Source organism: Lissotriton vulgaris, chromosome 2_1 (assembly GCF_964263255.1).
Source record: "Lissotriton vulgaris chromosome 2_1, aLisVul1.2, whole genome shotgun sequence".
Lineage (NCBI taxonomy): Eukaryota > Metazoa > Chordata > Amphibia > Caudata > Salamandridae > Lissotriton > Lissotriton vulgaris.
Window position 1 is genome coordinate 1,417,724,320 of NC_141687.1, and position 24,412 is coordinate 1,417,748,731.

The 24,412-nt window shown below is 41.5% G+C and overlaps 1 protein-coding gene across 44 annotated transcripts in view; it reads left to right on the forward strand.

Annotated features, from left to right (window-relative positions):
- The window catches only part of NEB (nebulin), a 402,407-nt gene that overhangs the window by 255,702 nt on the left and 122,293 nt on the right, over positions 1 to 24,412 (forward strand). For all 44 annotated transcript variants that reach the window (XM_086957193.1, XM_086957196.1, XM_086957192.1 and 41 more), the window contains 17 exons: positions 2,455 to 2,559; positions 2,777 to 2,881; positions 2,998 to 3,102; positions 4,294 to 4,401; positions 4,695 to 4,808; positions 5,517 to 5,714; positions 6,424 to 6,528; positions 7,231 to 7,335; positions 7,848 to 7,955; positions 9,612 to 9,719; positions 10,502 to 10,609; positions 12,088 to 12,192; positions 12,284 to 12,388; positions 13,103 to 13,201; positions 16,719 to 16,829; positions 18,154 to 18,258; positions 18,382 to 18,486. In XM_086957193.1, the coding sequence (XP_086813319.1) occupies positions 2,455 to 2,559; positions 2,777 to 2,881; positions 2,998 to 3,102; positions 4,294 to 4,401; positions 4,695 to 4,808; positions 5,517 to 5,714; positions 6,424 to 6,528; positions 7,231 to 7,335; positions 7,848 to 7,955; positions 9,612 to 9,719; positions 10,502 to 10,609; positions 12,088 to 12,192; positions 12,284 to 12,388; positions 13,103 to 13,201; positions 16,719 to 16,829; positions 18,154 to 18,258; positions 18,382 to 18,486 (1,899 nt within the window). The remainder of the gene's footprint in view (positions 1 to 2,454; positions 2,560 to 2,776; positions 2,882 to 2,997; positions 3,103 to 4,293; positions 4,402 to 4,694; positions 4,809 to 5,516; positions 5,715 to 6,423; positions 6,529 to 7,230; positions 7,336 to 7,847; positions 7,956 to 9,611; positions 9,720 to 10,501; positions 10,610 to 12,087; positions 12,193 to 12,283; positions 12,389 to 13,102; positions 13,202 to 16,718; positions 16,830 to 18,153; positions 18,259 to 18,381; positions 18,487 to 24,412) is intronic.

The following is a 24,412-nucleotide window of genomic DNA, read 5'->3' on the forward strand; positions in this document are numbered from 1 at the left end:
TGCACGATTTGGCTCCGGAAGGCTCCATCTCTCTGAATGCCTTCCAGAACTGATTCGGTCAGCACTAAGGGTTTCCAGGCATCGTACTCGGTTGTTCGGAACTGTGAACGATTCCGTTGGATACAAGAGCTCTGGATCAGCTTAGGCAAAGCCGAATCCGATTAGGAGCCCTCCGACCGAGATTGGAATCAACCCTTTTGTGTGTGTGATGCACCTTGCAGCACACATACAAAGAGGAAAAATGTCTAAAGTCAGTATGTGCATAGTATATTATTCTGGAAGGCTATCCTTCCAGTACAAAACCTTTGCTACTCTCACAGAGACAGCCTTGCACTATGGCGCAAAGGTGTCTCCGTGGCACATGGCACCTAATTTCAGCACCGGCACTAGGGAAAGGGAAGGAGAGAGCCATATTTCTGTAAATATGGCGCTCTTCTCCTTTCATTTTCATGCAGCGCAACATTTGCAGCTACTGCGCTGTGCAGCATGAATAAGTGATAGATCTGGCTCCAAGTGTCTGTGTGATAGTGTGGTCTTATTGGCACTTCTAGTCTACTCCAGTCTGTGACTTCACAAATATGCTGCTTTTCTATTATTAGTCCCTGAACATTTTCAGCATTCTTATTTATTGGATGTTGAATGGCAATGGGGCTAGATTATATGCACTGCGCCTGCAGCTGAACAAATTTGCATTGGAGATCAGGCAGTTTTGCACCATCATGTTTAATTACCAACCGGGTCAAAATATAAGTTGCTTGGTCCATCAGTATGAGGATTACATTTTATTGATTCCCAACATTTGGGGCTACTTGCTGCAATATTAAAATACTGAACAACAACTTTAATCAGGAAAAATCCATAGGTATATGTCACCCAAACAAGGCCCTATTGAATGCCGTTCTCTTGTAGACACCTCTGTTTACTAACTAAACATGTACTTGTGGAAAATGCTTCCTCTCACCTGTCATTTATTTGCCACCTCAAGTGTCAAACTGTGCCTCATTGTTACTTTGCTGTTTGCCTACCATTTGCTGTCAGCCTTAGGTTTTACTACAATTGTTTGTTGCTGTGCATGATGCTTGAAGGTTTCACCTTGCACTACAGACACACTTGCTCCTTTTCCATTTGGTTGCCCCGTTACCACATAGGGTCATTTACAACTTTAAAGTGCACCCTCTGAATCTCCCTTGGAGGTTGTGAGTGTGTATTGATGCTACATCAGTAATGTACTTCAATTAAAGTGAAGATGTAACACAGGACAGGCACGTTTTTTAGGTTATAATAGGAACAATCCCCAGTCCAAATTGGCCACTTTACTGGCATATTAGTAGCTCAAAAGAAGCAACTTAAATCATGCTGTGTGAAGGATATTGCTCTAAGCATCATTTTTTGAGTTTTCAGTTTTCTTTTATAACGTAGCATGTGTACTAGGCTAGATGTCCACACTATGGGTTAGAAGTCCACACTTAAAAGTTAAAGTCAAGACAAGATCTTCCTGCTATTCCAAAGGTTGGTAGTTGGGTGGTTTGCTTTATAAGTTTGTGTAAACCCGCAAACATGAACATTTGATAGTATTCACAAACTCTAATCAGACCCTTTCCCATCCTGGAAATAGTCGGAAATTTACTCGAGATCCAGGCTGCAGTCACTCCTATTCTAAGAGGGGAAGGGAATGGATCATACCCAGATGTGCTGGAGGTGTAGGAGAGGGCCTTTCTCCATGATGAACAATTTTTTCCCCATGGTATAAAAAAAAGAAAACAATGTGAGTTTGCACAGCATTCCCTATTTGCTCTGTGCTTTAATCAACCCTATGTAGATTTCCACACAGGAGAATTAGAAGCCCTCAGAGGAAGTCGCAGGACGTTCTGAGTGGAATGTCTAGAAACCTGCGTCTGGCACAGCTTTCTGGGCTTACCACTGAGAATATTTGTATTTTGAAAATAAAATATAAACGTATGCTCAGAAGAGATGTAAATCACTGTACATACTTTTAGGCTTTTTCACTGAAATAAATATGTATGCAAAACTGACGATGGGGATGACTCCCCTAAGTGCTAATTTATCCTAGGCTCTGTCAGCGGGTCAAAAACTAAAAGCAGGGATGTTGCTCTGCTTCAACTTTTCAATTCAGTTGCAGTCGCTCACTTGCTGATATATTTCTCAATTGTAAACAGACTTCTTGTCTCCAATGTGAACTAGGGAGGTAATAATTTACGAACCTACATGGAATAGAATGTACCCGATTTAGCTAAACCAATCCTCTTCACAGCTTCCTGCTAATTATCCCATATTCCACTGTGAATTAGGCCTTCCCTTTGTTTATTGTGCATATAGCATCAGGATCCAAGAACTATACAATACATTGCTAGAATCAAAAATATTGTAAAGTCTCATTGAGAACAGTGGAGTGAAGCTCTCATGTATTTCATTGATTTTTATGTCTCGCTTCAGGTTATCTACAAAGAAGATCTAACATGGCTGAAGGGCATTGGTTGTTATGTTTGGGACACTCCTGAAATCATACATGCAAAGCAATCGTATGATCTCCAGAGCCAGGTGAGTGGGACTTCTTCAACCACAATGGAACATGCTGTACGCTCCTTATATTCTGAGGCACTGATACTGTGGTTTCTATAGCATTCTGCGTAAGATGTGTTAATAGGAAATGTACTCCATTTAAGAAAACTACTTGCAGCTACGGTTAGGGGTGAAAGTAGCCCATTGTGTTGTTTCGCTGTAATAATGTATTTTTTTAACTTGAATCCTACTGTAGATCAAGTACACAGTTACTGGCAAAGAAAACTTGAAGAACTTTAGTGTTGTTACCGACACACCCGTTTATGTGACTGCCGTACAGAGCGCACTCCACGCCAGTGATGTAAGTTAACAGTTTTTACATACTTACAAATGTATATCTACATTAAGTATTTTGTTTGAAGTATTCATGCATGTTTTGGTGGGGAGTTATATCATGGATTTCAATTTTTCCAACAGCTGAAGTATAAGGAGAATTACAACAAAAACAAGGACAAGTATATTCCAGTTCTGGAAACCGTGGATTACAACAGAACTCAAGGCCTAAAAGACCTCTTCAGCAGTGTGAGTGTTTTTTGTGTTTTTCTCTCTGATTTCAGTTTTATGTTAAACACATAAATGACTGATTGCATACAGCTCAAAGACAGGGTTTGGAACTTAGAGAGAGAAAATCAGGCACTCAAAAACCTGCACCCTTTTAATTACTCTTCAGGTGTCCATGAGGCTTGACCGAGGGATATAGAAAGTATTTGGTAAATGTATGTTCCGTGGAGAAGCGGCCCTACAAGACAATGCAGGAAAGGGCTTTGGCATGAAAATTTGTGCCTTCAACTCTTAGAAGACATACTCCATGCTTCCAGAATCCTTCCACATAGAGAAATATTTTACAAAGCCTAATTCACATACAGCCCTGAGGAAATTGGAACTACTGTACCTGCATTCAAGGAGTTAATGGTGGTCTGATTGGGACATGAGAGTGATGAGTCACACGTTGGTGTCATGTCTCATGCTAAAGCACTTCTGGAAAGAGAAGCTGGCACAAGTTACAATGACATTGGGCTACCAATCTCTAACGACTCAACTGGTATTATATTGGGTTTACGGGAGACACTCCTCCAGGGCTTGTCAAAGACATACAGCACATGGTCCACATGATAGTGGCCAAACTAGAAACTGACTATGTAGCACTCGAACACACTACCGCCCTCCCCTTCTTTTTAGTATTAATGATCAAAGGTTATTAAGTATAATAGCAATGGTAATACCCACAACAGTCTAGATATCTATTGTGGTTTTGGAAACATTTGACAGACCTATTGCACTTATTTAAAGAAGGTTTCCCCTGAATTCAAGTGCCTGAGAACGCTTCTGGCACTGCAAATGTACTTCAGTGACTGAGATGGTTCATGGGTGGGAGGTAACATAGATACTGTAATGTGACCCTGGACTGTGTGATTATCATGAGCGATTCTATTAAAGTAAAAGTTGACCCATCTCTTTTCTCTCACTGGTTGGTGGGTGAAGGCAGAAGTATGAATAGCTAGCTGGAAGTAAATGTATTTTGTGTACTTGTTGATAATGTGGCATAAACATTCCTAAAGCTCGTCATATTTTTGTTTACACTGTTACAATCCCAATATACAAAAAGAATGACAGAAAAGTGACTAACTTTTTTGCAAAAAAGATTCAGCATCATTAATATTAACTTCAACATTTCAAAATACAAACAAACAAGTGTATACTTTATCTCTGCAGAACATATATAGGCGTGCTTGGGACAAGGTGAAAGCAAACAGTTACTCGCTGCCAGCAGATTCCTTCTCGTTGGCGCTCATGAAGCAACAGAAGCATCTACCAAGTAATGTAAGTATCCAGAGGATGTCTGCCTTAAAATGGGGGAGCACGGCTTCATACGTGCTTGATTGCTAAAGTAATTAATTATTTTTTAACAATGAACCTTCATTGTGATTTATTAGCACAAATTTATGAATGTGTATTTATAACAATAAATTGCGTAGCACCGTAATGTAATTGTGAACTATTAAAACATATTCAGGTTTGTTTACAATGGTAACCCAATGAATTTGTAAGACAAATAATTAAAAATATCAAATGATCATTAAAGATGAAGTCACTCTGTTTCACTCTCTTTGTAGCTAAAGTATCGTGAAGAATATGAGAAATTTAAAGCACTTTACACAATACCCAAAGGGATAAAGGACGATCCCAACACCGCAAGATGTCTCAGAGTTGGCAAGCTTCCCCTTGATGTAAGTATTTGTTTTGCTGTTTAGATTGCATTTCAGTGGCAACAAGGTAAAAAAAATGAAGTGAATATGCAAATGTACCATAATGTGTTCTCTTATTTGGTGATCAGTTTTTATTTGGTTTGATGATCAATTGCAATTGTTCCATGAATGGCAAACATATTGTATTCTATACCTACCCTAAGGGACTTTGGTCAACCTTCTTGACCCGTTGGCTTCTTTGGCTCAGTAACTTTCAGCCATTGCCTTGAAGCATTGTCAATAACATCTTGGTTCAGCCCAGCCTTCTCCATCCATTGGCGTCTTTGGCTCTTCAGCCATTGGTTTCTCTGGCTCAGGTATGCTCAGCCATTCACTTGAAAAATGTTCACAGAATTATTTAATTTTCATCTTCTTTCTGTTGGCGGTGTTTGAGTATATCCTTACACTTCCAGTTGAAAGGATGAGGAACTATTTTACACTTTGTCATCACAGATTTAATTTTTTTACTCCTCAATGCCTCGTATACAAAAAGCAATCCTTTTAAAAAAACATCTTTTTCACAGTGGCAGGTATTTAAATTGATTTTTTCACCACTAGTGCAGCCAATAAAATATTGGCGTTGGCATTGACAGTTCATTATGGAAATGTGTGCCAGAGTGGTGCCTGTGTATAAGATTGTTTAAAAATTGTATTTATCTTTTGATACTTTTGTTTTTTGCATTTTAACAGCGGCTATACAAAGATGTTTATGAGAAGAATAAAGCCAAAATCCACATAGTGCCAGACATGTTGGAGATTGTCACAGCGAAAGAAACACAGACTAAAGTCAGCGAAGTTGACTACCGTAAATATCTCCATGAATGGACTTGCCTGCCTGATCTGCAGATCAACCTCCACGCTAGGAAAGTCAATGAACAACTTAGCGATGTAAGTCCAAGGATGCTGTTCTTTTTAATGTAGACTTTAAAATAAATGATAGTCACTCATCGTGCAATTTTATTTTTTTACAGTATATAGTTAGCTGATAATCATTTTGCGATGCTAACACTGAACCATCATTTCTGAAAATCATCAGTGTTCAAACATTTTAGCCTATTTTCTAAGTAATGAGAATTTAGCGCAACTTGACCAAGACGACTTCACCCATTGGGCGTTTTTTTTTCTGAAATTTAAGTTGGTGAACAGTGGTATAACCCCAAAATGATATTTCAAGACAGAAAATTTTGAAACAGAGCTGTGGTTACTATTCTCTTTATTTCACACTATACTCATTTAGACTGAAAGGTTGGCCCATGTTGTGATTGGTCAACTTGTGTTTAGTTTTACAACAAGCAAATCCAGTGATCAAGTCACAGAGGTTAAGGAGGATTTGCTAGATGTTGTTAAATAGTATGTGAACATAAAATTTGTTATTACACAATGCGACAAAGAGGTATATTGGTGTACATTTAAATCAAGCGTTGGCTTCCAGGGTGTAATTTATACACGCATCAAACATGACAAAACCAAATCATATTCACTGAAGATGAAGGTGGTTCTCTGCTATACCTATTTATCATAGACCAGGGTGGGCTGTGGTTGCTATATGTTGCTCTGCACATAGATTTTACTAACCTACACTTTATACACATTTCAGATTATGTACAAGGATGACCTGCGCTGGCTGAAGGGAATTGGGTGCTTCGTCTGGGACACTCCTGAAATTCTGCATGCTAAATACGCCTATGACCTGCGCAACAACGTAAGTTTCAGGTTAAAATTTTTGTTGTTAACAGAATGGCACACTTTAACGTCTGTCTAAGGCCTTCTTTTTGACAAGTTTGCCTTACCCAAAGGGACATTTGCCATTGCACTTCTTGTAGTGCTGCAGCCCTTGAAGAGTTGAGAGCTCCATTTTGGAACAATTATAGTTGCATCTTGTGGGAAGGAATAGTAAGCTGTGCTCTGATTCACCACATAGATATCTCATTATTATTTTCCTGGTACATAAGTCTATCAGTACAGTTTCACACGTGCCTGTTTGGAAACCCAATTTTTTTCAAGTTTTACAAAAAAAAGAAAAGCTATAAAAATCGTGGCTGATTATGCTTCCTTACTCCTTTAGAAAGTTTACCTGTAGAAATCCTCCACCCCTGTATGGTAGTAGGAGTGGTGCAATTACTCCACCCTTCGGATAGCTCCACAGGATTGAGCAAGTTCCACAGGTGCAGTGGAACTATAGCCTAGGGGAGCGGGAGACGCACTACTGCTCGGTGATGGTCAGTTTCAACCGAAGAGAGCATGGGGTTAATTTTTAATGCTCACGTTAGTGTATACAGCAACCTTGTTTGGCATCTGGTCTGCATTTAGGGCATAGTGAAATGACACTATGGATTATGATTTTTCACTGTGTCTATCTGAAAAAACAATAATCATGTGTACTGTCATTAAAACATTTCTATAGTTCAAGTATACAGCCAAGGCACAGGAGATGAAGGCGAACTTCACGGTGGTGACTGACACTCCGGTCTATGTACAGGCTGTCACGAGCGGGAAACAGCAGAGCGATGTAAGTCTTCTCAGTTCTAAGTACGGCTATTGTATAGAACCACTGAACATACAGCAACTGTTTAAATACACTTCATACATCTTGCAGATATCAATCTGTGAGGGTCCTGGTCTTGGGGTCTGCTAATCACATACAGCACTCATGTAGTCACATATCTCCCACAGGCGTGCAAGAGGTAAAATGTGGTTGGGTGAGTGATATGTCTGTGTCCAAGGGTTAGTAAGGGTCTAAGGGAACTTCCGGTGCATAAGGTAGTATTGCATGATAGATCATCTGCAGCATGAATGTGATATGTCCTACAAATCCCAGTGACATCTCAGAGATAGTAAACATGGAAAAACTTGGAAGTGAATTGTGTATGCAACACATGACAGTTTAAGAGTTGCAGTCCTATGATTAATTAGAGTTCCAGGATATTTTCGTGAAGGCTATGCTGAGCCCGGTACACCGATGCTTTCTCAAGTGTAGCACATTTACCATTGACGGCTGTTGTTGTTTATGTATTTCCGTAGGTTGTGTACCACTCCGATTACCTGCATAACGTGAAGGGGAAGATGACTTCGACGAAGGAGACTGTGGACTTGGAAAGAGCCAGACTTGCAAACAAGATACAGAGTGAGGTATGCATAAAGATTCTTTACACACAGAAGCCCAAGTCAAAAAGCCATGGATGTTGCTAGGAACGGCCCCAGCAACACCCATGGAATGCCCCTTTCACGCTGTTTTCTGTTGATAGGAGAACATATTCATAAGGCCATGAAATGCCCTTACAAATATGCCAGTGACTCATTGCTCAAAAAGAACGTCAAGAATGTGATGTTCTAGCGGGTCAATTGTGCCAGTAGGGCCTCCCTAAGCAATTTGTCCATAATCACAGAATGTTGCGCATCGCCCAGACTGGAACCGGGTTACCCAGTTCAGGAGTTCCGGTCATAACACCACCTCCTGTCGCCAGGTTCTATTACAATTTGAAAAAACACTAATGATGGTGCTCTGTCTATTAGACAGCAGTGCTAAAAGGCAGTATATCCATGTAGATCTTTTTAGATTTGTTACACAATACTGCTTTTCACTTGTTGTGAAAACCTACAAGCTGTTACAATTTGAAAAAAAAGCGACAACAATATATGCCAATAGACAATATGTCATTGTCTGCATTTCTTGACACAGGGGCTGGGGTGGGGCACTGCTCAGATCCAGTTTGTTCGAGGGTCTATGAGTATCCCGAGCTGAGCCGGATTGGGCCTTTGTCTCGAGCTTTTAATAGCTCGCCCACCTCTAGCTTCCAGTGCTCTCAGGAAAGCACCTTAAACTCTGCCTTTACGCATGGCTAGAGGAAATTCGGGGCACATTTACAAGAGGTGACTCAGTGCAGAACGCAAGCCATTTGGCTGCACTGCACTGAGTCACTTTCAAAGCACATTGGTGCGACATATTTACAACAATATGTTGCATCTCTGTGCTTCCCCCTGCGCTGGCGCACTAACTGCTGCCATTCGCTGACGCAGGCACCCTTGCACCATGGTGCAAGGATGCCTGCGTCATGGCGAGCCTGTTTTTGTTCAGGAAGGGGCATCTGAAATGCCGTTTTCAACTTCAATATGTGCTGCATTAGCACACATAGAAGTTGAAAAACTTCATTGTTTTAATGATTGTTTAGTGCTGGAAGGGTCACCGTCCTATATATTAACAATAGTTAGAGGTGAAATCCTCTTTATTCGTGTGCTGCAGAATGCAGCTCGCATAGAAAGAGCAAAAAAACTAGTAGAAATTGATACTTTTCTCCTCGTCGCGCCTCCCTCGCCTCCACTGGGGAGGCGTAGCATTCAGATGCATTTCCAGATTTACGATTTCTCGTAAATCTGGAAATGTGTCTTGTTCCATGGGTGTTATATGGGAACACCCACAGCATCACCCATGGAACACCCCTTTCACACAAAGTTCTGCATGCAAAGGGGCCATATTTACAAGGACAGGAAAAGTCAAGCAGGGTGGCTTTTCCTGTCCTTGTAAATATGGAGTAGTAAAATGCGTCACCTGTACATCACTAAAAGTTACGCACCGGTGGCACAAGGGGCTTGTAAATCTGACCCCAGGTTTGTACTTTACCGTAAACAAACCAGTAAATCAATTACAATAATAAACTGCCACTCAGGAATGTTGTCAAATGCAAAGGCGGGATCCTGCTTAAAAGCTTCACATTTAAAGTGACTGGCAACAGCACATTCAATGTAATCATCTTACTTAATCTCCATGCTTTCTCCTTTATTGTCTAGAATCTCTATCGTGACGCCGGCATCAAGTCCCTTCCCAAAGGATACAAGCTCCCTCTGGACACTCCGTCCAACTTACAAGCCAAGAAGGCTCAAGCGCTTGGCAGTGACGTAAGTAATATCAGTTAACTCTTGTTGTCTGTCTGTACCTCCATCTACCAGTCTATCCATCTCTTTGTCTCTATTTGAACATTTAATTGTGTAAATTTGTCACTCACAATTTTGTCTCGCTCACCACAGCATAGAGCACGGGGCACAGGGTCAGTTCACTAGAGCCATTGGTGGCTTCTCTGTAAGTGAAGCCCCTCAGCACTTGCACAGTGTGCACTTAAACAAAAAGTAGTGCCCATCTAGACTTTTTTTTAAACATTGGCAAAGCAAAGACTTGGTTGCCAGATATATTGGCTTTGCCAATGCTTTTTCCATGTGCAGTAGTCATACACATAGGATTAACCAGGACGCACTGGGCTTAACCCATAAAGTGGTATCATATCACAATGAATAAGCCTGGTGCTGGTGAGAAATAGTATACTTGCTATAGTGTGTCACATGTGAGGCAATAGTGTTTCCCCTGTTTACTGTAGCAATAAATGTGCGAATGGGCGTTTTTCATTACATTTGTTCCAGATACTTTTTTGTATAGGGCCACATGTCGTTTTCCTGGCATGGCTTTAAAATACACATGCGCGAGCACTCCTATCAACCCTTACCATGATCAGCAGCCCCTTCAGCGCCAAGACGCCCGCGGGCATTCGTGCGCTCTACAAATCCGATAATCAAATCAAATCTTGACAAAAAGGACATGGTGTGCTCTTCAGTGAAAACAATCCTAGTAAAGTGTACTGTGCCTTTAATTCTTTCACGTGCTTGACATATTTTACTTTTCTCTACAGCTTAAGTACAAAGAAGCCTATGAACACATCAAGGCGAAAGCCTACACCCTGGGACCAGACAACGTGAACATGACAAACATAAAGAAAGTGAACGCCGTGCTCAACGAGGTATGGTCGATGAAAACAATGAAATTAGAATTCAAGGATTTATATTATTTACAGGGAGATCAAATAACATTGTTTTTAGACCAATTCTTAACATTTCTCTGCTTCTGCAAAGGAGGAAGCAGACAATATTGTAATTGACTCCCATCAGTGAGAGGCTTTATGCTACTCGGATAAATATAAGGTCACAAGTATTGCTGTTTATGCTGTAAATTGGTCTATATGGGTGTAGCTTTTACAGTCCAGGATATCATAGGACGCACATATTGTGCACAAAATATCGAGGGATAAAATATCAAATGATAAGTATGTATATGTATATATATATCTTCAAGGTACATAGATGTGGAGTTAAGAATAGCACGTTTACTTCCCTCTGTGCATTATCTTTCGATATTTTGTCCACGACAACAGGATGCTATGTATTTCTTGTACTCGATATTTAAGAGTACAATAGTCAATATCTAATTCAATATTTTCCCAAAAGCCACTTGGGTGTAATTTTGTTTTCTGGTGTTAACTAAAGGGGTTTCTTTAAGGTCAGGATATATAAAACAAACGTAGTTTTCACCTCAAATATCCAGACCTGTTTCAAGTGAAAAGTGGGAAAGAGTAAACCTGAGAACCAGACCCATGCATAAGGCAAGCCTATGCTTTGTACGGGCATTGAAACATGGTTCACAGTTGGGTAAGCATACACTTCTCGGGAAATTCCAAGGGGCCTTTCAGACATATCACTAAATATTAAAAGGACGAGTCATCTGTATCCCGAAATCTCAAGGCAATTGCCACAACAACGGTTAAAAATCAAGATTAATGTCTGACATCTCTCCCACAATCTCGTGTCTCATGCCAGGCCTCTGTATAAAAGGTGGGGCTCACGTCGGCCCTTTAGTTAAAATGTGCAGCTTGCCCCTCTCCCTTAACTGTGGGGCTCAAATTAGTTCCCGCCTTAAAATCATAACAGGCCCTTAGCTAAATCTCTTGGCTCATGCCAATGCTTTCCCTTATTCTCCTAATTCTCACGCGCACTGATCAATCGTGGTGGTGTTATACTGATAGACTACATAATCAAAACATGAGTTCTTGAAAATGAACCGAGCCAAACAATGGCCCAGGAGAATTATTCAGGAAGTAGCACTTATTCCACATCAGCTGGCAACTAACAATTCTGATAAAATCTGTTTGTGTTAGTAACAGAGAAGTCCCAGTAGGTTCCTATGCTCAGGCGTTTGGGCCCATGAGTTCCTTCCACAGCACAATCATGAAAATAAACTTCTGTGCCTTCATAACAGCAGGTATGTCCTAAGTTGATGCAAAATGAAAAGGTCTGAGCCCTTTTCAGTATCAGAACTTCTCAGATGACATCTAGTGGAACTTGACTTCTTTTCGAGCTGCATTATGAGGGTTGAGCAGAGAATGATGCCTGGTCTCCCAATCTTCACTGTTTCATGGTTGTTGTTGTCTTGTGTCTGCTGCAGAGGCTGTATCGTCAGCTGTACCACCAGCAAAAGGACAAGATCCACACCACGCCGGACACACCAGAGATTCGCCAAGTGAAAGCTACTCAGGAGGCCATCAGCGATGTAGGTTCCTCACCAACACCGGTTACGTATGTGGACAATATCAAATGAGCAAAGGTATCTGGGCTCTAACTCACTCCTCTATCTCTTCCAGCTGGTATATAAATCAGATCATGAGAAGCTGAAGGGCCATCTGATTTCCATGCCCTACACCCCTCAAATTCTTCACTGTCGCTACGTTGGAGAAATTACAAGTGATGTAAGTGACTTCTTTAAATAAATCCTGATCAGCAGTGCATTATAGGACATGCACTTGATAACTGTCTTTTACAATTGGCGACAATAATTATTAATATAATCTGTAATAGCAATAATGATGACAATACTACCACTGTTAATCGTAATAATAATAATTACAATAATATTGACAAAACCATAATAATAACAAAAACATGCATTATTCATAGAATAATTACAGTAAAATTTATATTAACAGCAATACTAGCAATGTGTTTTATTATTATCACTATATTGTACGTTATTATTAGTAGTAGTAGTTGTATTAATATTACTACCAATATGACCACTGCTAGCACTACTACCATTACCACAAGTATTGCAGCTACTACTGATAATAATAATTTGTAGTAGTGGTTATATTTGTACTAATCGTATTACTATTACTTATCATTAATATTAGTTGAGTGTAATCAAGTTTAGTATTGTTGATATTACATTTATTATCCTAACTGGATTTTTTATTATTCATCCTATTAGTATTTACACACTTAGTAGTAGTATTTTATCATTGTTAATTATCTAGTTACCAGTATTATGACTTTTTCATATTGTCATTAATATAGTACTAGTTATATTGCTATTAATATTCTAATTTTATATCTTCCAACATACATTAATCCTATTTTATTTCTCTCTCTCACTCTCTCTCTGTTGCTCTCTTCACAACTTCTAGAATAAGTACAAAGAGGACCTGCAGTGGTTGAAGGGCTTGGGATGCTTCCTGTACGATACTCCCGACATGGTTCGTGCGCGGGACTTGCGTAAACTCTGGGTAGGTTTGCCATCCCATTAATTTCTTTGCTTATTTTGAAGTTATTTATAGATTTTCTGATATATCACTAGTCCTTTATAACGACCAGTTTATAGCACTGTGGGCATCGGAGAGGAACACTTTTTAGAAGAAACATTGAGAGGATGATCTCCCAACTAGAGAAGTCCTAGGGTGAGAAACAAATTTTGAGAAGAGATGAGGTATTGTCCACTGGCTAACCTATCATTGGTGGTACCTGGAAAACAGAGCTCCAGTCCTGTTGTCGTAACTTGGATAAGCTGTGTGATCATAGGCTAGTGGTGTAGTCTGGGCCAGGAGCAGCAGGCACCGGTAAGAACCGTAGGGCGGGGCGGTGTTGAGCGATAGTGGAAGTCGACATACGATGTAATAGAACATTTTTTATACAAAAATAAAACACCCTTACCTTGCGCTCACCGCATCACTGAGTGTGAGGCGAGCACAAGATAAGTGGTTTCATTCATTATTTTATTTAATTTTACCTATCCTGTCGTCTACTGACTTCCACCCAGCCCCGCACGCTGCTCTTACCTGTGCCGGCCGTGCCTGGCTTCCTTATTTGCTGAAAGTATAAACAGTTTGAAAAGCTCTTTGTTATACTAAACAATATTGTTTTTGCATCATTTGTTCATTGATTTTAACAAAAAGGCAATGGCAATACGCAATACAAAGCAGTGGAAGAGATGAGGTTAGATACATAGGAGCATTGTAAAACATGCCTACATGAGTTGTGCAAGGAAAATACTACCATCAACCCCAAATGCCGTTACAGGAACAAGGGGAAGGGTAAAGAAAAGAGGTAAGGAGGGATAAGCAGGGAGTGGGTAAAGGAAGTGAAAAGGGAACTTAGTACAGACACAGAAACAAGGCAATGGTAAAGGGAAAAAACAGACCTTTGCACCCCTTCAACACACATTTTCCTATAATTAACAGAAGAACGGCAGTACAGTAAACAAAAACACATTCAGTTAATTATATACTAATCCCAACAGGCAGGCCACACATTATTTATTTATTTATTTTAAATTTTTGTAAACCTTTATTGTGCATAAAAATGGAACAAATACGGGCCCACAACCGTCAGGCCGGCCACGATACTTTTGGAGCACAAGTGCAAGCAATACAGTTCCCCAGCGGCATCAGGTGACATAGCAGCAATCAAGTAGCGTTACACTGAGTAGAATCATGTCGCCTAGGAGAAGGAGCATTTAAGGTTAATTTTTAAAGTTTTTCCGATCTAAATATAAATCAGTGAAGAATAGTAACTAAGGAGAACTGAGTCCGTACAGTAGCTTCACAACATGAGCAGGCAGCATCATAGCATGAAACCAATCATGGAAGCTAATACCCCAGGCAGTATGGCGGTACCAAGTAAACAACAAGATCATCAGCTAGCATTTACGCACCACGTACAGCGCCACCCACTCCCTACTAACCCCTATCGCGGACCCAGAACAGAAACAAGTTAAGAAAAGCGCAGGAAAATAGAGAAAAATAAGGCCCATAGAAACTAAATGTAGGAAACTAAATCTCCCCCCCACCCTACACTCATGCAGAGGCTACGGCCTACCCCCTCCCCCCCGGCAGTGTGTCTGTCGCCCATTAAAGAACCCGAAATATAGACCAAGAAAAGGAGGAAAAGAAAGAAAAGTTTATATTAAATAATAACATCTGAATATAGGAAGTAAGAAAAGAGCATTCTAATCTACAACTCCCGAAAAAGAAAAGCAAGTCAGGAGGAGGTCAATTCCACATACTCCCGGTCGCCGCCGGTCCCATAAACATCCGCCACCCCAATTATCATCAGCACAATAATAATAGCAAACAATTCTGTAAATGGGGTGAATCATTTCTGAATATGCATACCAATCAGGCAAAAAGCAGTCCCAACCCAGTCCCCACCCGCCGGTACGTCAATTCCACTAAGGAAGCCGCCTAGCCCTGGCCCGATCGTGTATGTCCCCCCACACCCACCCCCACCAAAAATCCAATACCTCCGGAGACAAAGAAACAAAATGGCCACTTCGAGGGAGGGGGAGGGACATGAACGCATAATGGACGCCGCCAGCCTCCAAAAAGTTCACTGTCCTCAGGTGAAAGTCTCTCCGAAACATCCATATGGGAAAAGTACAACAACTGAGAGAATAGAAATCCCAAAAACAGAGTAGGCAAGGGGGCGAGAGGCCATGTAACCAGTGCCCGAAACAGTGGCGGTATTAAACAAGGCTGAAAGTCAGTCTCGGAACGGGAGGGAAACAAAGTAGCACCAGCCGGTCCGACAGGTGGCCTTGAGTTGGTACAAGCTCCGGTGAAAACAGTAACATAATTGCCGCGGACCATCGAAGACATTGTATCCCAGTCAGCCAGCTGTATAGGCAGATCCAAACTTTGTGGGGGACAGACCTTCCGCTCCCGCCTCAGGTCAAGCACAATGGCATCGAGCTTCACGCCCAGTGCATTACAGCCACGTTCCATCGCCGATCTCAATTCACCCAGAGCGGCCACGACATCACCAATTGGCCACGCAGGCTGCGGTTCCTTTAGTTCCAGATCAAAGGAGGATGAATGCGAACTGGCCCCCTGTGTGTACATGGGTTCGTAGTCACAGGGCGAGGACGGGCCAGCCTCCCCACGACACAAGTGAACTGGCGTCGCCATCTTGCCGACAATATAGCGCTGGAACTGGGGGGTGGGGGGTACACGAGGCACTACCGATGATCAAAGCAAGCCCTCGGTGTCTCCAGGGTCATCTCACGGCCAGCGGTTTGTCGCATGGAGCCGCATCAGCGTAGTTAGCTAGTCAGGGCGGAGGGGGGGGCTCGCCGATGCCAGGCAGGAGCAGCGATGGGTTCGAGGCGGCACTTCGTCAGCGCCTTAAGAAGGAGTCTATCACCCAACGCGTCTGCCCCAAACACTCACGCTACAATTGGAATGCGCGATATAATCTTTGGCAGACCGTGCAGGACATTCTACGTCCCGAGCAAAGGCAGCGCCCCCCACACTCCGGCTCCAAGCGAGCAGCCCGGCCGACACGGAGCCTCAGAGGTCCGGCGGTGCAATCAATACCAGCTGGGGTCCAGGGCAGGTAGGCAAATCCAGGATATCTTCGGACATCTGGCAGATGGAGGATCCGGAGGAACGCTGGCGAAGTCAGCACAGCTTACCGCACATCCCGCAGGCGAGTTGCATCAGGATATCAAGCAGGATGATCGTGCGGGATTCAAGGGCCGGCGGAGCCGAGAGCTTACACGTCCGCTCCGGTCGCCATCTTGGCTCCTCCCTCAGGCCACACATTATTGATGGCTAGACAGCACCGTACACACACATAAGCAACCAGACTGTCAAATGGTGATCTCTGTCCTGGCAATATCAATAATTTAATGCCCCACCTAGTCAGTTTTGCAATGGACCGTAGAACCTTATAATGATAGAGGGCAGCACCTAGGTCATGTAGAATATAATCATGCTCTTTATAACATTAATTTGCTCTCCTTTTCAGTCCAATTACCTGTACACCAACACAGCCAAGAAGATGCATGACAAATTCTCTGTGGTTATGGACACTCCAGAATACAGAAGAGTGCAGGAGCTGAAAACACATCTGAGCCAGGTAAAAGATTTTTCGTAAAGCACCTTGTGTTTTTATCAAGTACAGTATAGGAAATTACAAAGTCAACATTGAAGGTTCCCTGTTCAAATGTTTTAAATGTACATTTAGTAACTGATCAAACCGTTGCATTCTGCAATCACACGGATTGATGCAAGTTGTAGGCCCTCATTACCAGTAGCAAGGTAAATTTCAAATGGAATGCACACAAGAGGTTATGTAAAAGCCAGTTCTAAATTGTGAGGTGTTTACCACAAATGGTAAATACTGCACATTGTAATTAGGGCTCCCAGTTGTATGGTATTTATTTTTTCGACATTTCTGTCTGTATTTATCCATATTAATTTTTTGCAAAGCTTTTCTGTGTTTCTACATTTTTATTTTGTGTTTTCTGTATAAATCAAGCTGCGATGGGTATTTTTCCCCATTAATTTAACTAATAAATACATACTTGCATTTTAATGTCCGAAAGTTTTCAGCAGTATACATTGCAAAAGCGTTATCTGAAATCACTTGCATTGTGGAATAGCATAAATAACTGTAGATCTGCACTGAACTAAGCTTAATTAGGAACTCTGTTGTCTTTTGTAATCTCCCTTACCGCTCAATCTGTACACCTACTGACCTGGCTCTCATGATTGACAGTAGAATAAAATAGCCAAAGAAGGCCTAGTTTCCGTATTTCTCTGTATTTGAAAATAAATAGAGACAGTTAAAAAATAGTTTTCTGTCTGTATTTATTTGCAAATATCAGTAAAAACGGAAAACTGGGAGCCCTAATCGTAATAAAATCCTCCAGATGATGTGATTACTATGTTCTTTCCTCACAGCCTTAAATGAGGCCCTTAATACTGAAAAATGCTCGAAAAACATGCTTTTAAGGTGCTGCTGCAACTTGCTTTCAGACAATAGTCCGTCTGCATCTAAAACCTAATACCCCATCACTTCCACTTTAAGTCAATGGGCAGCATTTGAAAACATAACTTAAATACCTGAAACAGATTAATATTTTGGAATATGTTAATACAGATACTGCAGAATAATTAACAGACTTAAAAAAATATATATATTAAAAAGTACAGAATGAGTTTTTATCCTTTTTCTTCTCTCATTTCAAATATTTGTTGCTCTGTTTGCATGCCATTCTTTACGCACCAATCAATGTCCATCATATCAGGTAAATCGAACATTTTGTATTGTGTGGCTGTAAATTGTGTTGTAAATTATTATTTCTTTGACTTAGTGTTAAGAGTGTGGCACTAAACAATACTTTGAATGCATGGAAATATGTCTCCTACTATTTCTAATTGCTTTGCATATGTTTTAGGTCGTCTACAGAGCTGAAGGAAATAAGACTAAGGAGAAGTTCACATCAATTTTGGATACCCCTGAGTTCCTAAGAGCCAAGAAGGGACAGGAGATCCAGAGTCAGGTGAGCACCTTGAACAAATGCAGTGCATTGCAGTGCATTGCAGTCTATTGTCACCATGTACCAAGTAGGGGTTACGTTAGGAGACATGTACCTAACATTTCCTGTTATGTGTCTTCTCAACAGTACTTGTACGTGGAGGTGGCCACCAAGGAGAGGCCTCATCATCATGCTGATGGACAGACCCGAAGCCACAAGCATGCTAGGGACGTCAAAGACTTGATCAGTGAGGTGAGATACACACTTCTTTATTTAAGACCTAGCTAATAACACCCTTCTTCACTGGCACAATGCTCATGTGGCTCCTTCAGCACATCTCTATGATGTTCTCAATGGATGAGTCTCATTCAGCTCTTCATTCTTTTAGTTTGTAAATGCTTAACATCGTTCTACCAAAATATTGTGTCAAAAATATTGATCACAAAAATATAGTTTCTCTATACATATAAAGGTAAGTACAAAAAGAATGAACAAAAATATCATTTTATACTAATATCGAAAAATTATATACAAAAATATCATTTTTAATATATACATATATGTATACATATATATATATATATCGTTAAAAATAGTAAATATTTAATATTTGACCTTGTAACATTAATATAGTTTAATTTCATATGTTTACATGATATTTAAAGATATATAAACATATACTTATTTAAACACACACACACATGTGTTTATGTACATGTTTGTAATGTAAAGCTGTAACAAAAAATATTCATTTTAATTCATATTATGATTGTAATTTTTTTAATGTACTAATATACCAAGTACATATATATATTTATGTGTCTATATTCATGCACATATACATATACAAAATAAAAATAAAACCTATAACAGATAAATTTGAATTGTTTTTGAAACATTGACATTTTAATTATACATAAGTAATCAATAGAAAAAATACGTCTTTCAAAAAATATCTTAAAAATAAAAAAATTCAGCATATAATAGATATAAGATTAAATATAAAACACGTTATAAAAATATATATTTCAAAAATATTAACAAAACGTTTACATTTTAGAAATAATAAATATACTATTTCCACTCCAGTCGGTGCAACAGTAGGGAAAGCGTTAGACTTCTATGGGTTAAAATTTACTATTCACATTTCTTCCTGTCTGTCCATCTGTAGGGAATGCGTTGGACTTAGGAGGAGTCAAATATATTATTCCTACTCCAGTCAGTGTAATAGTAGGGAAAGCATTGTACCTAGAAGGGGTAAAATTGACTACTTCTACTCCGGGTGGTGCAACAGTAGGAAAAACATTGGACTCAGGAGGGGTAAAATTTACTATTTCCACTCCAGTCAGTGCAACGGTAGGGAAAGCATTGTACTCAGGTGGGTTAAAATTCAGGATTCCCACTCCAGTCTCTGCAATAGTAGGGAAAACGTTGGACTGCAGAGGGGTAAAATCTACTATTTCAACCCCAGTCAGTGCAACAATAGGAAAGGTTTTGGATTCAAAAGGTGTAAAAGTTGCTATTCCCACTCCAGTCTATGCAGCAGTAAGGAAAGTACTTCACTTATTTTATTTATTTATTTCCGGATTTGTATTGCGCATAGCTGCCCCAGCGATGGGGCGTCCCAGCGCCACCAGAGACCAAAGACAAGAGCCCAGGAGTGAAACATCAGTGTTAATCAGGGAAGAGCCAGGTCTTTATGGCTTTTCGAAATGCCAAGTGATTCTGGATTGCTCTGATGGGAGCAGGGAGCGAGTTCCAAAGTTTTGCCGCCAGACTGCGGAATGAACGCCCACCATTTCTGGCTTTCCACACTCGAGGAGGACAGACCAACGCTAGGTCGGCAGATCTCAGAGGGCGCCCTGGCACATAGAACTCTAACAGATTAGATAGCCCCAAAGGTGCCTCGGTGTCAAGATCTTGTGCGATACGGAAAGAGCCTTAAACTGAACGCGCTCTTCGAAGGCAACCAATGAAGTTTAGGGAGCACCTGCGCAACTGAGCAAGATCTCGGAAGTGCAACCAGAATACGAGCCGCCGCATTCTGAGCCCTCTGCAAGCACTTGATGCTGGCCTTATTGGCGCCAAGATAGAGGGAGTTACTATAGTCCAGTCTTGACAAAATTGACGCCTGGACAATGGTTTGACGCATCTTGGGAGGAAAAAAACCCAGCAGTGGTTTCAAGCCTTGCAAAAGCCCGAAACAGAACCCTGCCACAGCTTTCAATTGAGTGTCTAAAGTCAGGCCATTGTCGAACCATACACCCAGGTTCTTCACAGCCTCCTTGGCGTTCAACTGTAAACAGTTTGCCGCCATCCAGTCAGAGACTGCTAGAAGGTCCTCTTTGAACTTGCCCAAGTTGATACGGCATTTCTTAGAGAAAGCGATCACCAATTGGGTGACTACACCAGTGACAACCCCCTGCCCTTTCCACCGCCGCCAGGGGTCTAACATAGATGTTGAACAATAGAGGGCTCAGTACTGAGCCCTGCGGCACCCCCTGATATAAAGCGAACTCCTGTGAGTGAAAAGGTGTCACAGAGACTTGGAAAGACTTCCCCTCCAAGGAAGACCGGATCCAGTCCAAGGCCACATCCCTGATACCAATTTCCTGGAGGCGTTTTATAAGTATCGCGTGGGAGACGGTATCAAAATTGAGTCCAAAAGGACCAAGGCTGCTGAGTCCCCGACATCCAGGCTACCCCGGATGCCTTCCGTCACTACCAGCAACGCAGACTCTGTGCTGTGACGTGCTCGAAAACCGTGCTGTGACGGGTCCAGGATAGCTCGATGAACTTGGACAGAATATAATCCACGTGAGATTCTGCCAGCTTTGCCAAAAAAGGCAGCTGGGAAATAGGCCGATAGTTGCCTGGCTCAACAGGGTCCAGAGAAGGTTTTCTTAGCAGTGGGATAACTTTAGCGTGTTTCCACGCCCCAGGTACGGATGCTGACAACATAGACAGGTTGACCAGGTCTATACTCACGGGAGAGATCAGGGAATGAAATTGGCAAAAATGGGCGGGTGTCAAAGGGTCGGCCAGCGAGCCCGATTTGATTTTTGAACAAAGGGACTCAAATTCCGTGGGTGACAGGGGAGGAAAAGATGACAACATTTTTCCCACCGTAGAGTAAGTAGCCCCCGGTACCTCCCCCTCAGTAGGCAGGGCCACCGTAGGCAGACCCAGGTATATCTTCTCTACTTTATTCACAAAGTACCGTGCCAGCTCATTACACTGATGGTTCGAAGAGATAGGGGAAACCCCAGTTGTGCCCGTATTCTTCATACCCTTAAGCAGGGAGAAGATCGTCTTAGCGCGATTAGTGCTAGCCAGGATTTTATTTGCCACGTACTCAGCTTGTGCTCTCCGATTGAACTTGTGGTACTGTTAAACAGCTGGCCGATATTCAATCTTTGCTTCCGCATCATAAGAGCATTGCCAGGCACGCTCGAGCTGCTTGCAGCTCTTCTTAGCTAAGTTTAGCGAGTCGTTGAACCAAGGATTGGATGGCCCTCGACCCTTCCCCCCAGTTTAGCTGGGATACAGCTGTCCAAGCCTAGTGTCAGCCACTCTTGAACACGTGTGTTTGCCACCTCCACATCTGGAAGTAGCTGAGGGCTATGACTAGACAGGCAGGCAGAAAAAAGAACCAAATCCAACTTATGCCAGGGGCGTTTAAAGACTGGGGCGGGGAAAATCACGTCAGCTTTTCCCTGCAGCTGTAGCAAGAACAAGACCAAGAAGTGGTGCCTGCAGGACCGGCGGATAGACTTTTTAAAGGAATAAGATTTAGAGAATATAGGGTCCAATAGATGGCCTGCCACATGCGTGCACTCGAGAACACACTGTGCCAGCTGATAGGCCTCTAGGTCGGCCAGAATGCTGGAAATCATGGCCTTCCCACAATTCTCAAGATCCCCCAGAATAGTGAAATTCCCAGCCTTACTTGCGAATAATACAACTTTGTTCAGTAGATCTTCCCTGAACATGCTCGAGGGACCAGGGGGCCGGTAGATAAGGAGGCCGGACACAGTAAAATTGTGGTTCAACATGATTTTAAATAGAGCACTTTCACAGTCCACTATGTTCTCCTTACACAACAGCAAGTATAGACATCCTTAACAAACACTGCAATACTGCCCCCTCTACCCCCCCCTCTATTTACGGTCTTCAGCACATAGCATTGAGGAAGAGCCAACCAAGGCTCTGCCACCGAGTCTTGAGTGAGCCACGTCTCCGTTAAGAATAGAACATCCGGAAACTTATCGGCTAAAAGATCAAACACCTCGGCATGATGTTTTGCAAGTGAGCGACAGATCAAACTGAGGAACTTATACTCTGTATGGTCTGATGGACATAGGACCCGCTCCTTTGGTGGCAGTTTAAATGCACAGAGTTTACAATTAAAGGAGCTATCCTGCGGGGCTCAAGGTAAAGAAGGGTAATTGATTTCCAAGGTCAGGACCTCCTCACGCAAATACCTGATAGAGTCCGCGGGAAAATGCGCAGGGGTTCTGGCGACTGACGACGGTCCGGCGCAGACTGTCGCATACGGGCTTGCCTTTGACACAACCGCTGTGCGCATCCGCTGTGCGGTCACAGCTGTGCCTGCATTTGAACAGTCCGGGCAACAACAACTGTCCCGCTAACCTTCACTCCCCCTAAGATGACGGACTCTCTCCTGCGCCCCGGGTGAGCTACAGCCTTTCACCTCGCCCACCACCCAATAGCAGCTCTGAGCCCCCGCGATAAACAGCAGTGCCAAAACAGGTACGTTTTAAAAACCTGATAAATGCAGTGCACTATTAAAATAAATAAAAGATGCCTAAATCAGCGTCAGAATAGGAAGAGCAACAACCAAGTTAGAGCTCCCGGCTCATGCCTCAGGAATCTGGGTTCTGCGCGGTCGCAGCTGTGCCTGCATTTGAACAGTCCGGGCAACAACAACTGTCCCGCTAATCTTCACTCCCCCCAAGATGGCGGACTCGCTACTGCTGCCCCAGGTGAGCTACAGCCTTTCACCTCGCCCTCCACCCAATAGCAGCTCTGTGCCCCCCGCGATAAACAACAGTGCAAAAACAGGTACGTTTTAAAAACCTGATCAATGCGGCGCAATGTTAAAATGATTAAAAGATGCCTAAATCAGCGTCAGGATAGGAAGAGCAACAACCAAGTTAGAGCTCCCAGCTCACGCCACTTCAAACACATACCATATTTTAATATGTGTATTAATAAAAAAAACTATAAACTATCAATATAAAAATTATATATATATTTTAAAAATGATTAAACAATTTACATAATTTAAAAAAATGTAAATCAATAATATCAGATAAAATGCTGATAATTGATTATTTAATTAGATTCCCACACTGTACTCCCACATACCTAGCAGCTCAAATTTAAAATGTAATAAACATAAAACATTCTAACAATAACAATTCCTATTTGAAAAGCGCAAATGTATCACCCACCCCTTAAGGGTTTCAAGGTGCTGGGGTGGTCGGGTAGATTAAGTGAGCTATTGCAGAGAGTCACATGATGCTGAGCTGGCACTGGCACCGTGGATCAAACCGTGAGCCTACACTCTGGAATCAGCCGCTCTAGCCGCTACACCTCACCTCTCCGTAACCCAATTAATATCTTAAGTAATAAATAATATAATGAATAATTAATTGTTAATTAATGATTACTTAAATAACCTCTCACCTTATCCCTCTAAAAGCACATCACACACCTAATATATACCATAAAATACATATTTATTAGATAATTTATATAGTGATAAATATATTACATATTTTAATTAAAATTAATAATTAGTTAAAATTTGAGATTTAATTCATTAACTTCCCACTCTATAACCCACGAAACCCAACAACTCACACTTAAAATATAACTTTAGCAATATAATAATTACACACTTTACATAATTAATTTTCAATAAAATAATTAATTAATAATGCATCAATTATTACTTAATTACCTTTCCACCCTATACTGCTACAAGCCCGATAACCTGCACCTAAAATAGAAATTAAAAAATATAACAACACATTTTACATAATTATCAATTAAATAATTAATAATTATGAATTCAGTATTCTGTAATTATCTTCCCACCCACTACCCCTACAAACCCAACAACCCACACCATATATATAATTTAGAAAAA